General features: G+C 56.4%; 2 protein-coding genes across 6 annotated transcripts; one reads left to right on the top strand and one right to left on the bottom strand.

Moving 5' to 3' along the window:
• The first annotated feature begins 194 nt into the window (after positions 1-194).
• On the top strand, positions 195-1,651 carry IFITM5 (interferon induced transmembrane protein 5). Its single transcript, XM_084207826.1, has 2 exons — positions 195-482; positions 1,240-1,651. The coding sequence occupies exons 1-2, from the start codon at positions 324-326 to the stop codon at positions 1,456-1,458; spliced, it is 378 nt and encodes a 125-aa protein (XP_084063952.1). The 5' UTR covers positions 195-323; the 3' UTR covers positions 1,459-1,651.
• A 1,070-nt stretch (positions 1,652-2,721) lies between these two features.
• PGGHG (protein-glucosylgalactosylhydroxylysine glucosidase) lies at positions 2,722-12,234 on the bottom strand (the record flags this gene model as incomplete). Of its 5 annotated transcripts, none has more annotated exons than XM_084207599.1 (13): positions 2,722-3,352; positions 3,439-3,650; positions 6,366-6,463; positions 6,586-6,681; positions 6,844-6,977; positions 7,207-7,343; positions 7,779-7,851; positions 9,270-9,381; positions 9,657-9,788; positions 9,904-10,023; positions 10,232-10,667; positions 11,368-11,578; positions 11,982-12,234. In XM_084207599.1, 13 exons carry the CDS (start codon positions 12,232-12,234, stop codon positions 3,288-3,290), a joined length of 2,079 nt encoding a protein of 692 aa, XP_084063725.1. In that variant the 3' UTR covers positions 2,722-3,287. The 5 variants fall into 5 exon arrangements, 3 of the variants coding, with proteins under 3 accessions (XP_084063725.1, XP_084063726.1, XP_084063727.1); XM_084207600.1 differs by lacking the exon at positions 2,722-3,352 and adding an exon at positions 4,046-4,166 and having other exon boundaries at positions 3,487-3,650; XR_014616224.1 differs by lacking the exons at positions 2,722-3,352; positions 3,439-3,650 and adding exons at positions 4,096-4,166; positions 5,518-5,670.
• Positions 12,235-14,229: the final 1,995 nt, after the last annotated feature.

The following is a 14,229-nucleotide window of genomic DNA, read 5'->3' as shown; positions in this document are numbered from 1 at the left end:
TGCCTAGGGGGGTCTGCCCTGCCCAGCTCACCTGGAGGGTGGGCTCGGAGGTACCTGTGCCAGCCAGCGCCGCGCAGGTCCCGGGCTCCGCCTTGGAGCGCCCCTCCTGCGGTGCCGGAGCCACGCCGGAGCCACCCGTGCTCCTCATCCCGGGAGGAAGGCTGGCTATTAAAAGCCCGTGGGCTCGCCGTCCCAGCCCGGCCTGTGGGACAACCGCATCCCTCAGGGCTGTAATTTCCCAGGTTTATATTTAGCGGAGCAGGGATATAAAAGGGGCGCCGGGCGCGCTCCCTGCCGGAGCCGCGGGGTCCCTCTCCGCGGCCATGGACACCTCGTACCCGCGGGAGGAGCGGCCGTCCCCCAAGCGGGGGCCGCCCCCCGCCGCCCCCGCTCCCCGCGACCACCTGGTCTGGGCCATCTTCAACACCCTCTACATGAACTTCTGCTGCCTGGGCTTCGTGGCCCTCGCCTTCGCCGTCAAGGTACGGGACCGGCGGCACCGGAGCGCTCGGGGGCTTCGGGAGGGATGGGAGGGATGCCCAAGGAGGCAGCGAGCGCTTGGGAAAACTCCCGGGCGGGCTGGGGCGGGCGGATCCCAACGCTCTCCCCAGGCGGTGACACCTGCCGCTGGTGAATTCTGCCGGCTTTTCCTGCCACTGATTCCGGAGGCTGTGGGACAGCCGTGGATGACCATAGCCCCCTGCCCACCACCCGGTGGGCTGCTTGATCCTAAAAAGTGCCATGGGGGCCCTGATGCCTCCAGTCCCCCCGGCAGGAGCAGCTCCAGCTGTGGAAAAATGGGAACAAGCAGGGACTGGAGTCAGAGAGGCTCCGGAGGCAGCAGGAGGGAAAATCCCAGCTCCAGCTGGACTAGACTGGGATAGAGAAATGGGGACAGCCAGAGGCTGGAGCCAGAGAGGCTCTGGATAAAACAGGGAGAAAAACACAAGTAGGAAAGGATGTGGAGCCGGAGGGGAGCAGGAGCAGCCTGGGATGGATGGATGGATGGATGGATGGATGGATGGATGGATGGATGGATGGATGGATGGATGGATGGATGGATGGATGGATGGAACTGTGGTTTGCAAGGGGGACAAAGCCCTGCAGCAGGAAGGGGCTGAGGGAAAGGGGCTTTGGAAAGGGCTGTGGAGAGGGGCTGAGGGAAGGACTGTGGAGAGGAGCTGCAAGAGGGGGCTGAGGGAAGGGGCTGAGGGAAGGATCTCTCCTCGGCTCTTGCAGGCTCGGGACAGGAAAGTGTCCGGGGATGTGGAAGCTGCTCGGCACTTCAGCTCCAAGGCGCGGTGCTACAACGCCCTGGCCACGGCGGGCAGCGTGGTGCTGCCACTGCTGCTCGGTGCCCTCATTGTCACCGGTGTCATCCACCTCTCCAAGCTGGCCCAGGAGTCCGTCGGCTTCTTCACCTACCAGTTCAGCGGGAGCGACGACGAGGACCAGTGACCCGGGGTGAGGGCTGGTGGCACCTCCTCTGCGTCACTGGTGGCCCCCCCAAAAGGCCACCACCCCTGTCTGCCACCCCACTCCCCAACCCGTTATTTTTGTTTATCCTGTGGGATTTTTTACCTCCTGTTATCCCATGAGAAGCCCCAGCTTCCGTGGTTGCTATTTAAATCATTAAATGCTTTACACAGCGCGAGTTTCTGCGTGTGGGAAGGGGCAGGGGGGTGCCAAAGGGAAAACATAAATTGGGATTTTTGGCTCTGATGGGGCTCCTGGCAGCCAGGAGACACCATTGTTCCCACAGCCTTTAGGGCCACCTTTGGCCCCAGGACTGAGGAGGGGAGGAAGCAGAGATGCTCCTGGGCCTCGTGGGGGCAGGATGAAGTAAATGGGGTGTCCCCTCCCCACCCCAAATGGAGCTGAGACCTGCAAACTCATTACAGCAACACTGACATGCCCAGCCAGTCCTAGCCAGGACAGGGGGGAGTTGGGAAGCACTCCCAGTGCTCCCTGCTCTCCCTGCCTGGGCTGGAGACAGTTCATTTTGGGATAAAGGATCCCTTTTTTGAGGCTAAACTCCATTTACAGCCCCACTCTGGCTCAGAGCAGGGCTGTATCCCAGCCCCATCCAAATCCCAATCCCGGTGCAGTGCACAGGGGACAGCATGGTCCCTCTGTCGTGCCAAGAGCTGCCGCTAATTAGGGGCTGGCGCTAATTAGGGGCTGGCGGCTCTGATGAGGCTGGAGCAGGACCCAAGTAATTACAGGGCAGCAGGAAAGTCCCTGCTCCAGCCCTAAGCATTCCCAGATGCCTCGGGGCACGGAGCAGCCGCGGGGTTTTTTTATAAACTGGCCGAGATTCCTGGGGTTGGCTTGGCCAGGACAGACCCTCGGGGCAGGGAACGCCTCAGGCATTCCCTGCTCCCACCCAGGACGGGGACAGGGAGGGTGGGGAGGGAAGGAGGCTGTGCAGCCCAGAGCCAGGGGCTGGGGGCACCGAGCCCGCCCTGTGCAGGCACGGGAATTCCTTGGGTTTCCTGGAACACCAAAAACAGTGTCTCAGAGCAAACCCACAGCAGCTCCCTGCTCACCCCGGGGCCGCTCAGGCTGCCCTTGTCACCATCTGACAGGATAATAGCACAGATCTCTGGTGTCCAGGCTTCCTGCAGCCCATCAGACGCCAAGTGAGAAGGGATTTAACTCCAGAAGGGCTTGAAAAGAGTGGGAATAATGGAATAAGAGTTTAAAAACATGTGAGGGATGTTACACACCAAATAAGAGGAATGGAGCTGTGTGCTGCCCACACAGGGTTAAAAGGCTTCTGCTGCATATTTTGGAGTAATACTTAGTGCCAAAACATCGTTCATCTGGTGAAACAGCACTGGCTGAGCCTCCACAGCCCTTTGAGCCCACGGAGCGACACATGGGGAAGGCAAGGACCAGGGCAGGACATGCTGGAGGAGCTGGAGTCAGGATCCTGGAGTCAGGAATGGGCTTCCTTACAAACACAAATGTTGAGAGCATAAACATAAACATGTTCAGCAAACATGTTTGAAAGGGCCATGTTCAGGCTTGGTTTCCTCTCCTGCACTGAGTAAGGGATGTGTGGAGCGGAGTGGGGGGCTCAGACGTGGTGACAGCTCCAGCCATGGTGACAGCTCCAGCCACTGACACCCTGGGGCCACAGGGACATGTGGCACACACAGTCCTGCGGGGGCAAAGGCCTCTTGGCACAGCCTGGCAGCCCCTTTCCACCCACTGTTACCTTCCCCCTGCACCACCATCCCGGATCTGCTGCTCCAGAGGGCAGCACCCGGATCAGGCAGGGTTTAGGGAGTCCTGCTGGGTGACCTCTGGATCCATCCAGGCGCCGTGGGGAAGGAGACACTCTGCCCTGCAACAGAAAAGCTTTGTGTGAGGTATGGGAATGGCTTCTCCCCAGATGATTTCAGGGAGCAGATGCAGGCAGTGCTGCCATACCTTCCCCCAGGGAAAAGCGCTGTCCCGACTCCAGCACAGCTTCCAGGGGAGAGGCTGGAGGGTCCCAGGAGGTCTCAGTCACTTCCATCCTGATCTCCTCCCTGGTGATGGTCACCTTCAGTTTGTTGCCCAAGTAGGAGATGCTGGAGACCTTCAGCTTGGTGATACTGTCAGGAAAGGCGGGATCGAAGAGGAGGCCGGACCTCGTGATCCTGGAAAGGCAGGAGCACAGCAGGGTGGGAACAGCAGGAGCCACAGAGGAGCCCAGCTCGGGGTCAGGGTCAGGGTGCAGCCACCTCTCCTGGCATCACCACCTCATGCACAGCAGAGGGGTCTGGAAGGGTCCTCAGGGCATCCAAGGATCTGTGGGCAAACCCCAGACACACTGATGGAGCACCTGGTGAGGAACTGCTGGGGCTGCGATTCCCAAGACATTCCTGTCCCAGCCCAGTTCCACAGCTGGGGCCTGGGCTTTCCAGATTTCATGCTTGAAAAACTCAGCCCAGTTCCCTGCTCTGGCTCAGAGCTTGGCTCCTGCAGCTGTGCTGGCAGAGCTTGGGGAGTGCCCTGCTCCTCCTCTCAGAGCAGGGGACCTTCAGACACCCACCTCAGCTCCCACTCCCATGGGATGGAGGGCTGGGAGGTCAGCAGGAAATGCAGGCACAGAGAGCTCCCAAGGCTCAGAGATACAGAGGGATGCAGTGCTTGACCTAAGGCCTTGGAGAAGGCTTGAAGGTTTAGAAAAGAAAAGTGAAACAGACACAAAGTAAGAATTCAGATTTGTAGTTGAAGCAGAAATGTGTTTTAAGCAAGCAGTATTTCTACATGCCTCATGGAAGTAAATAAATATGTTAAGCAAGATACTAGAAAATTTTAAAGTCTAGCAGTAGAACTTGTTATAGAGTGGGCAAAAAGTAGAAGACCCAGCAGTAAGTGTCTGTAGAGTTGTATGATTGGATAAAAAGCAGCCCATTGCATCAGAGTCCTGTAAAATGTAGCAATGATTTCCAGCAATTTGCTATCATTTGTAGTGATGATAGCAAACTAATGATTGGTTTACGAACATCCTAGAGAGATTTGTAGAAGTAGCTGATTAAGGAATATATAAGATATGACAAGAAATATACGATAAAAAATAGATAAAAGACATTGTAACTAAAATTCAACGGCTTCTGCTGCGATGGCACTGAATGTAGGTCTCAGCCTTCCAGACTGATTTTGCAATAAATAAACCATCTTTTAATTGCCTCATCAGTCTGCTGTGTATCCCCAGCAGTGCTCCTTCCCCAGAAACAATGGAACAAACATCCCAGCTCCCTCTCCAGCCCTGAGCCAAGGCCAGGCTGCCTGTGTGGGCGTTGGCTTTGGGTGGGGAACCCAAATCCTGGCGCACCGGAGCTCTCCACCAGCAGCTCCAAAACACTGTGCGGGCTTCAAGGGCTTGAGGAGGCTCAGGGGGGGTCTGGAGGCCTGGGGAGCCCCAGCACTGCACAGGATCCGTGTCCCACAGTGGGAAAGGGGGGAGCATGGCTGCACAATGTCACTGCCACCTCTGGAATTTGGCCAGAGCCCCAAAGCCCCAAAGCTGTGGCTTGAGCCTGCGCCACGAGGGGCCTGACCCAGCACACGCTGGGCACCAGGAGACCTCCCAGCTTGGCCAAAGCCCAGATTTCCAGATGGGAGCATGGCAGCTCACACCCAGCTCCACCAGGGAATGGGGAATGGGTGGCTTTTCCAGCTGGGAATAGGGCAGCTCACACGCAGCTCTGCCAAGGCATGGGGCGGACTTCACAGCAGCTCTGGCCACACACATGGAGTGAAAACACATGGTTAGGGCTGGAAGGTTTCACTGGGAATCAAAAGGCTTCATCCAGCCTCAATTAAACCAGGAATAGGCTGAAGAGTGGCAGCTCCAGGGTGGAAACCACCACAGCTCTGAAATTACATGAACAGCTCCATGTTTTCCCAGGATATTTTAAAGCTGAGGTGATGCCTGCTCAGCACTTTGCTCCAGGGAAGCTCCCGGAGCCCCGTGTGAGCAGGGGGGCCACAGGGAGGCTGCAGGAGGTGTTTCCTCACCACATCCAAAGGAGGCAGGAGGATGCTGCTGCTGAAGCAGAGGGGTCCTGGATTGTCAAGCAAATTGTGTTCTATTTGCCATCTGAATGGCAGTTGTCTTCTGTTAAGTGGGCAGTTTTCCTTATCTCTTCCATAACCATTCCGGGGATACACCTGCTGATAACAGGCTATTGAGTGTCACTGCATGACTGATAAGAACCACAGCATCCCATGGTGAGATGCTCTGCCCAGAGGGGAGAGACAAGCATTCTACCCAGATACAATCTGGAGATTCTGGAACACCAGCCAGCTTTTCTCCACTGGATTTTCCCAGAGGAACAGCAGCTGCCTCTTCTTCCACTGGATCTTCAGAGGAAGACTACACCCTTCTCTACAGGATCCCTGCACCAACAGAACCACACCTGACACTCCAGGAGGACTGCAACCACAATTCCAACTGGACTGCTACCAACACCCTGACCCACAGGGTGTCAGGTGGAGTTCTGACTCTGACAGTGTTGTTCTAGTGTACTGCATTGTTTCATTTTATCATTTTATTTCCTTCCCTATTAAAGAACTGTTATTTTCTGCTCCCATATTTTTTGCCTGAGAACCCCTTAATTTAAAATTTATAGCAATTCAGAGAGGGGGGTTTACATTTTCCATTTCAGGGGAGGCTCCTGCCTTCCTTGGCAGGCACCTGTCTTTCCAATCAAGACAAGAGAACAGGCTTAGGGAATGGCATTTTGCTTCCCAAATGTGACCTGTCACAAGCCTCTTACCTATTCCCAACTTCACTCCAGCCAGACAGGGACATTTTAAGGGACAAGTGGTTGTTTGGGAGTTAAAAGTGACACAACAGGTCTCACCTGAACCCCGTGAAGCCGAAGAGGATGACCTGCAGGAATCCACCCATCCCTGTCAGGAAGTTCACAGCTCCCGACCCATCTGAGTTCTCCACCCAGACCTGACCAGCAGGAGAAAGAGATGATGCAGGAGTTGATTTGGGATGCTCCAGGCAGTTCTGTGGGTTTCAATCCCATAGCCAGCTGCCTGGGAGCAGGAGGGATCTGCAGCCCCTCCACTCACCTTGAAAGGCTCTGTGATGTTGCTGAAGCACTTTTCCAGCTGGCTCCAGGCTCTCTGCGGCTCCTTCAGCTCCAGCCAGCCCAGGGCAAACATGCTCTGCCAGAGGGGGAACGGTGACACTGTGGTGGAGCAGCACCACCTCCCCACCCCTCCGTCCAGCATGAACATTTCCAGGGCACATCCCAGCTCTGCACTGTGCCCTGGATAGAGCTCCCCTCCTAGGGGTGAGTCCCAGGCTGGGCTCTGCCCTCTCCTCACCCAGGTCATGGCTGGCCCGGCCGGGTCGGTGACGGGCTCGTACATCTCCAGGTCGTTCCTCCGCACCTCGGCACTCATGGGATGCATCAGTGGGAACCCCAGCAGGACCACATCTGCCTGTTTCACCGGCTCACCTGGGGACAGGGCTGCTCAGACAGTTCTCAGATTTCCTAAGTTTTTGAGCCCACTGATAAGAAACAATCCAGCGAGGCAGGAAAACCACCCCAAGCCCAGCTTTTTGCGGCAACCGCAAGGACTCTTCTTCTGCCATTCCCAGTTGGAATTCTGATCCTTCCAGGATTCAAAGTGTGATCCATGGGCTGAGCCACCTCCATGGGCGGCTGCCACTACCTCCCTGCTCACCTGGGCTGTAGCCATCGTACTCAGGGTGATATTTCCTCTCCTCATCAAAGGGCACTTTGATTTTCCTGGCACGGTCCTCCCACTCCTCTGGCACCAGGAGCAGCAGGTCCCGAGCCAAGTCAGCAGCAAAATTTAAGCTAAAAAGAAGGTGGAACAAGGTTTTATGTCAGGGATGGGTGATGGTGAGAGGAGAGAGGGGACAGAAGGAGCTGCAAGTAAAAGCTGCTGTGGAAGAACAAGGGGCAGAGATTGAGCCAGGGATAACAGCTTCCGTCACAGAGCCAGGAGCTCCTTTCCCTGGCTGTGGGTGTCTCCAGCTGGCCAACTGCACAGACATCCCATGGAATGCCAAGGGAGAATCCCTGCTGAGAATGGAGATCCCTCTCAGCCCCACGTGGGCACTGAAGAGGTCGGAGGAGCCAGGGGAGCCCCCACTGTTCCTCTGACTGCAGAGGGGTGTGAGGAGAGGGAGGAAGGATCCCCTTGGGAGCCCCATTCTCCCATCCCTGCAGAGTGCCAGGTGGAAGAGCAGAGAGCCAGGCCGTGCTCCCAGGCGTGATTCCAAACATTACCTGCGGCGGGCCACGGCATTGGTGTAAGCAGAGTTATCCACCTGGCTGTGGTACTCGTCTGGGGGCATGACACCTGCAGGGACAGCAGGGGACACTTCACACCCCAGCACACCCAGGGGCTGCTCTGGGCCCCTCCTCGGGGACACAGCTGGGGGAAGGGGTCCCTGCTGCGCGTCTGGATCCTGCTGGCAGGATCCCACACAGTCCCAGCGGGATGCTCAGTGGAGAACATGCACAGTGCTGTGTGGGAAATGGAAAGATAGAAACTTCCACAGGATGCAGGAAGGTTTAATTTTCAGCTTTGGAAGGAGCTTGGATTGATGTAAAAAAAAGTATGCAGACATTAAGTAGAAAAATCATAAACTTAAGCTTCTACAGTTATAAGTAAGAACAAGCCTCAAGTAAATAAGAAACTATTGATAAGATGGTGAAGGGTTTATTAGGTAAGAGTGTAATTGTATAGAGCAAGCTAAGAGTTTAGATGTTAGAATAGAGCTCTGTGTGTGTACATGTAATAACAGCCTGTTGGTTAAAAGTATCTGTTGCAGAAGGTTGAAAATTATTATAGTTAATAGATAGATATCTAGATTAATGAAACAATACTATAGTTAGTATGAGTGGCAGTAGTTATGTTAAGGCCGCAGTAGGCCCGGTAAACTTTAAGTGAACTTTAGTGCATGATAAAAGTTCGGTGCATGGTAGGTCAAAAGAATGCATTATCTAGAGAATGTACTAAATCTTATCTATGGAATGTACCTTTTGGCTAAATAACAAATGTCATGATGTATCTAATGAATCTTCATTTATCTGTAAAAATGATTAGCGATGTACGCAAATCTAATGAAGTAATAATGTTAAGAAAAGTATATAAACCCTGTAGATTCTGTGAATTTGGGGCTCTGACTTTGGACGAAAGTCCTCAGGCTCCCGGGCCCTCAATAAAGCACCGCATAAAGCAACTCCAGTTGTTTTGTGTTTTCTTCGGATCGGGCAACATATCCCCTTTGCAGTAACAGTAAGTAAAGGTGACAGGTTAGAAAAGCAAAACGTACTCTGTGGCCACAGTCCATTGGGTTAGAAAGTTATACATTGTCTCGTAAAGTTATATATTGTCTTGTAAGGAAGAACGTTTGACTATCTTGAGCTATGGCCGACTGCTTGCTGTCTCAAAATCTCACAGCCTGAGATTGATGTTTATTTAAACAATAAATTGTCTTTAGTCCTTTAGACTGATTTTACTCCCGTCCCTGTAATTAATGCAGTGACAGTGCTGCAGCAGGAACAACCCGGGATGCAGCTCTGGCTGGTGCATGCAGACACCTCATCCTCAGGGCATCCTGAAGGGGACCTTCATGTCAAGGAATCCCACGGTGGTTTGGGTTGCCTTAAAGCTCATCCAGTTCCACACTCCTGCCATGTGCAGGGACACCTTCCACTAGACCAGGTGGCTCCAAACCTCTGCTTTCCACCCCATTCCCATGGCAGAGGTACCTCTGATGTGGTAGAGCTGCTCCTCCTCACTCCAGACCATCCTGCTGCACCAGTACTGAGCCACAGCTTCCACCAGCTCCCAGCCCCCATCCTCCCGGAACAGCTTCTGGTCCTGGGGGAAGAACAGGGGCATGAGGGAGACACCACCAGACCCAAAGTCAGCAGGAGGATGGAGAGGAGCTCTGAGGAGATGGAGGGAGCAGGAGGAAAGACTGGCCTGGTTTGAGCCAACAGGATGCTGAGACGCCCACAGGAGCAAGGACAGAGCAGGCAGGGCTGCAGGAGGGAGCCTGCGGAGCAGAGGGAGCAGAATTCCTCAAGGAAGGGACAGTGACAGTCTCCAGGTGTCCTGCCACCGGGCCATCAGGTGAAGCACCGTCCCTTTACCTGCGTGGTGCAGTAATACTGCTCGAAGGCCATCAGGACATCCCCGGTGACGTGGATTTCCTGGGCTCCGTAGATCTCCTCAGGACACACTTCCCGGCCAGTGGCTGCACTCTCCCACGGGAACTTCGCGCCCTACCGACAGAAGGCATCATGACCACATCACCCTGGGCTGCGCCCCGCTGAAACAGCTCGGGACTGCCCTGGGGACAGGGGCAGGTGTCACCCCCGCCCGGTGTCCCTGTCGCACCTCGTAGCCCTGCTCCCGCGCGTTGCGCCTAGCGCCCTCCAGCGTGCGGATGCGGTACTGCAGGATGGCGCGGGCAGCCTCGGGATGCAGCAGCAGGATATTCGGGAACATCCAGGTGTCCTGCGGGGCCGCGCGGCGGGATTGGCTGCGGGGAAGCATCCAAATGCTCCCGCCAGCTCCACCCTTCAAGTACACCCTCATCCCGATGGAAAGACGGAGTCTTGTCCATCCCTACTGAAGGATAGCCTTCTCCATCCCGATGGAAGCATGGAGTCTCCTCCATCCCGCTCGCCGTGCCAAGCCCCCAGGTCAGCACGGCCTCCCCCACCTGGTCCCAGAAGACGTGTCCCCAGTAGTCCTCGCCGCGGGTGCCGTTGGACAAGCCGCCGGGGCTGATGCCGTGGAACGGGACTCCGGGGCTGTCCCGGGGCGGGATGGCGCTCAGCAGGTAGTAGAGGCAGCCGTGGAGCGCCTGGCGCAGGGCCGGGGGCCCGTCCAGCTCCACGGAGCATCCCCGGCGCAGCGCGGCCCAGGCGCGGACGTGGGAGCGGTGCAGGGACCCCGCGGCCAGCAGGGACAGCCCCGCGCTGTAGCTGCGCTTCGCCTCCTCCTCGCTCCCGGCCACCGCCGTCAGGAACTGCCAGCACCGCTCCCGCTCCTCCCCGCCCAGCGTCAGCCACTCTGGGATGGGGGTCCACAGGATGTGGACAGAGGGACGGGGGCCCCCCTCCACCTCGGGAACCAGCGTCTGCCCGTAGATATAGCTGTGGAAGACGGGAGGCGATTGAGGAAGGTGTTTCTTCCCAATGTCCCATCTAACCATACCCTCTGGCAGTGGGAAGCCATCACAAACGGCCTCTGGTCCCAGCAATCCTGTTCTAGAGGTCACCTCCTACAAACCTCCTGGTTTCCTCAACCTCAATTCTTTGAAATCACATCTAGCCCCCGTCGCCTTCACTGCCCTCACACATCAGTGCGAGGCATCACTCTGGAGCTGCAAGTAATAAAAATGTTTCTATGCTTAATTTCAGAGGCTTTTTTATACATCTGCCAGGACAAAGAGAGGTGTGAGAAGCCTCCACACCCCTCCACCATTCCAGCCCCACATCCGTCACCATTCCAGCCCCACACCCGTCACCATTCCAGCCCCACACCCCTCACCATTCCAACCCAACACCATTCACCATTCCAGCCCCACACCCCTCACCATTCCAGCCCCACATCCCTCACCATTCCAGCCCCACATCCCTCACCACTCCAACCCAACATCATTCACCATTCCAGCCCCACACCCCTCCACCATTCCAGCCCCACATCCCTCACCATTCCAGCCCCACATCCCTCACCATTCCAGCCCCTCTCCACCCTTACATCTGTGGTTTATTCCCCAGGGGAGAGCAGGGCACTGCACCACAGCCCACAGAAGGTGGGCTCAGGGCAGGGACCCCCATGCCCCACACTCACTGCGCTCCCTGGAAGTCTGGGCCTGGGGTCAAGTGCAGGTCCTGGCTCTGTGGCACGAACAGGCTCTGGAGCTGGATGGTGATGGGATGTGTGGAACCATCCAAGCGCTGGATGGTGACACTGGAGGCCATCAGGTGCACCAGGGAGTGGTGGGCGTACAGCTGGTGGGTGGCCATGTAGCCAGGGGACTGAATCGTGTGGCTGAAGGTCCCTGCAAGCACAGCCAGAGCCACCAGCCTTTGGAAACATTTGGTTCCTGCCCTGTCTACTGGTTCCTACTGGCCAAGGAATTGCTTTTCCCAGGATCAGATCCAGTTGTGGACAGGAGAACACCACTGACAGTGAGCCTGGCCAAGCTGCTGAGGGACGGTCTGTGCCATCAAACATGATTAAAGAGAGTGTGCCGAGCCTGGCCCCAGCAGGGATAGAGCTACAGCCTGAAAATCACTTATTCCCACACAAAAGGGGGATTTTCCACTTGTTCCAGAGGAGCAGCACCCCGAGGCGAACAGAGAACAAGGAGAAGGAAGATGTGACTGAGCAGAGGAGGCAGCAGAAGCAGAGAGAATCGAGCCTCGTCAGAGCCCCCGGGGAGGTGTGGGCTCCCTGCTCACCTGTCCAGGTGTTGAGGGTGAAGCTCTGGGCGGGGCTGTGGGCGCCGGGCGCTGCCATGCGCAGCCCCAGCGGGCTGGGGACATCGGCGCGGTGCGTGTCCCCCGCGGCCCCGCTGTACACGCCGGCGGCGTGCAGGATGTCCCGGAACACGCGGGTGCCCAGGAAGGCGTTGGTCACCGTGGGCAGCAGCCGCGGGTCCCCGGGCAGGGCCGTGGCCGTGAACACGCCGGGGTCGCTCTCGCCATCGGCCATCCCACCTGCGGAGCTGCAGGGATGGGATGAGGGGACAAAGTCAGCTCCCTGTCGCCCCCTCCGCCTGCCACCAGCGGTCTCTGCCCCTTTTAGTGTCCTCTCCAGTCACCTCCAGCGGTTTTCCTCTATCCCAGCTTCCTCCCCTCAGCCCCAGCCTGCATCCCCTCTGCTCCCTCACCCTATCTCCAGCTGTCCCAGATCCTGATGAATGAAGGATGAAGCTCACGGGCTTCACCACTTCTCAGCCTCCTCCCTCTTCCTCTTGTGCTGCTGGATGGGGCTGCATCAGTTTCTCCCAACACACACAGCCACCTTCCCCATCTGGCCTCCTCTTCCTCCCAGTGCCGTTTGAACAGCATGTCAAACATGTCACTTTGCAAAGTTCCAGATACTTCCCCCTCTCCCAGCTCACTGCACCCCTCTGTTGTCCCTCACTCCTGCATCTCCAGCTCAGCCTCCTGGGGCAGGACCTTTCTATCCCACCGATTTATACATAAAACTGTATTTATGTGTCATGTACAAACACATTTATAATTACAGACTAAAGACATGTACAGATACAGACATGCATAAGCAGCCCCTGAGAAAAGGCTGCTGCAGCTGGCTCCTGGCAATGCCGGGCACAGGAAAAACACAGGAATGACGAAATTAGGCTCTGAGAGACTCTGAGCAGAGCTGGCAATCCAGCCGGGGTGACACAGGGGCAAGGAGGGCGCCCAGCCGGCAAATCCCTCCCTGACAGCAGCCGGATGCGGGAACGCTCCAGCTCAGCTCGGTTTCCTCACTGAGACTGAGCTGGGAGGAAAATCCTGCCTTCGGGAAAGTGAAAAATCCCGACCCAGCCCAAGCCCCAGGGTGCGGAAGGGAGGAGGTGGATCTTGCCTTCTGTCCCGAGGCCGGGCTGAGCCTGTGCAGGCGGAGAGAGGCTGCTCCAGGGAAGGACGGAAGTTGCCCAACTGAGAAAGAAGGAAGGAAATCGCTTTTTTCTTTCGTCTCCTTAAAAAGAAATAGTTGGAAAAACGATCCTGGACACGCAGGTGTTTGTCCAGCTGAGCTGAGTGTCCAGAGAGGGAGCACGGCAGTCCTCGGGCTGCCCTGTGCCTGGGGAGGAGGAACTGAAAGAGGAAAACCGAGTCAAATGAGTTGTGATCCCAAAGCCGCTGGCAGAGTGCCGGGTTAGCAGCACGCCCCACTGACCTCCCGTGTCCCCAGCCACACTCCGACCCTTCCCCTCGCCGGTTTCCGGGGAGGACAAAAATTCAATCTGGACTTTGGCTTTGGCATGCTTTTCCCAGCCCCTTCCAGCTGATCCCATGCTGGTGGGTCAGGGATACAGGGCAGGAGCTGCAGCCAGGTGCCACCGGCCACTCCGAGCAGCCTCACCGGGATCCGGCACTTACAGGATTGGTATAACACATCTGTCCTGTGCTGTAAATCCATGGAAAAGCCCCCTGGAACCTGGTTGGCTCAGTCCTGCAGCTGCTAATGCCCCAGGGATCCAGGGCTGGGGTCTCAATCCTGAGCAGTAACACTTGCTTCCAGCTCTACTCCTTTGGTATTCCAGGGTCTAATCCAGCTGGGCCCCAGCAGGATTCATTTCCCCTTTGGTTTGTTCCTCACAACCAGCTGTTGATTCCAGCACAGGCTGAGTCTGTGACAAGGGCAGGAATATCCATCCCCTGGAGAGTGGCTGGGCATCCATAGGAGCTCTGGGGCACTGGAATCCCCTCCAGCAGCCACCAGCACATAGGGACAAGCTGTTCCTTCCCCAGCTCATCCCAACGGCACGCACCCCACTTCCTTCCCTTGATCAGAGGAATTTGGAAATAGCCCTTTCTCACTGAATGGTGCTTTGAGTGTTACAAAGTTTATAAAAGCCCACAGAAAAGGAGGCGCAAGGAGAGAGTTCTGCTCCAAAGGAAGAGTTTTGCTCTAAGGGAAAAGGTCCCTGCAAGAAGAGGTGTCTGTTCTCCAGCACAGCATCTCAGTGTCCCC

The sequence above is a fragment of the Fringilla coelebs genome, assembly GCF_963513975.1.
Source record: "Fringilla coelebs genome assembly, chromosome: 6".
Lineage (NCBI taxonomy): Eukaryota > Metazoa > Chordata > Aves > Passeriformes > Fringillidae > Fringilla > Fringilla coelebs.
Note: the sequence above shows the minus strand (reverse complement) of the source record. Positions and strands in the feature narration are given on the sequence as shown.

What these genes read in the sequence shown, in the direction of transcription:
- IFITM5 (XM_084207826.1), top strand. Translation starts at nt 324, where the DNA reads ATGGACACCTCGTACCCGCGGGAGGAGCGGCCGTCCCCCAAGCGGGGG. An exon ending in CCCTCGCCTTCGCCGTCAAG is followed by an intron (nt 483 to 1,239) that starts GTACGGGACCGG and finishes CGGCTCTTGCAG; the next exon opens with GCTCGGGACAGGAAAGTGTC.